This window comes from Penaeus monodon, chromosome 30, assembly GCF_015228065.2.
Source record: "Penaeus monodon isolate SGIC_2016 chromosome 30, NSTDA_Pmon_1, whole genome shotgun sequence".
NCBI classification, from domain to species: domain Eukaryota; kingdom Metazoa; phylum Arthropoda; class Malacostraca; order Decapoda; family Penaeidae; genus Penaeus; species Penaeus monodon.
This window is the reverse complement of record NC_051415.1, coordinates 30,900,917-30,901,132: the sequence shown is the minus strand read 5'-3', so window position 1 is coordinate 30,901,132 and position 216 is coordinate 30,900,917. Positions and strand designations below refer to the sequence as shown.

The 216-nt window shown below is 48.1% G+C and overlaps 1 protein-coding gene across 1 annotated transcript in view; it reads right to left on the bottom strand.

Annotated features, from left to right (window-relative positions):
* LOC119592403 (low-density lipoprotein receptor-related protein 2-like) overlaps positions 1 to 216 on the bottom strand; it is a 6,311-nt gene that overhangs the window by 2,343 nt on the left and 3,752 nt on the right. The window contains exon 9 of the mRNA XM_037941225.1: positions 1 to 149. Coding sequence (XP_037797153.1) covers positions 1 to 149 — 149 coding nt within the window. The remainder of the gene's footprint in view (positions 150 to 216) is intronic.

The window sequence follows — 216 nt, the reverse complement described above, 5'->3', positions numbered from 1 at the left end:
TATCTTAAACTGATACTCACGCTTCTCGCAGGCCTCCGGCGTCTCATCGTCCCCGTTGATGCAGTCAACAGTTCCGTCGCAAACAGAATCCGGGGAAACACACACCGCTGGGACTCCGCTGCACATCATCCTTCCGTTGTCACAACAGCCTGGTGACACGAAATGATACTGCAAAACCTTTTTCTGTTCTTTTTCATAATCAGTTTGACATCTTTT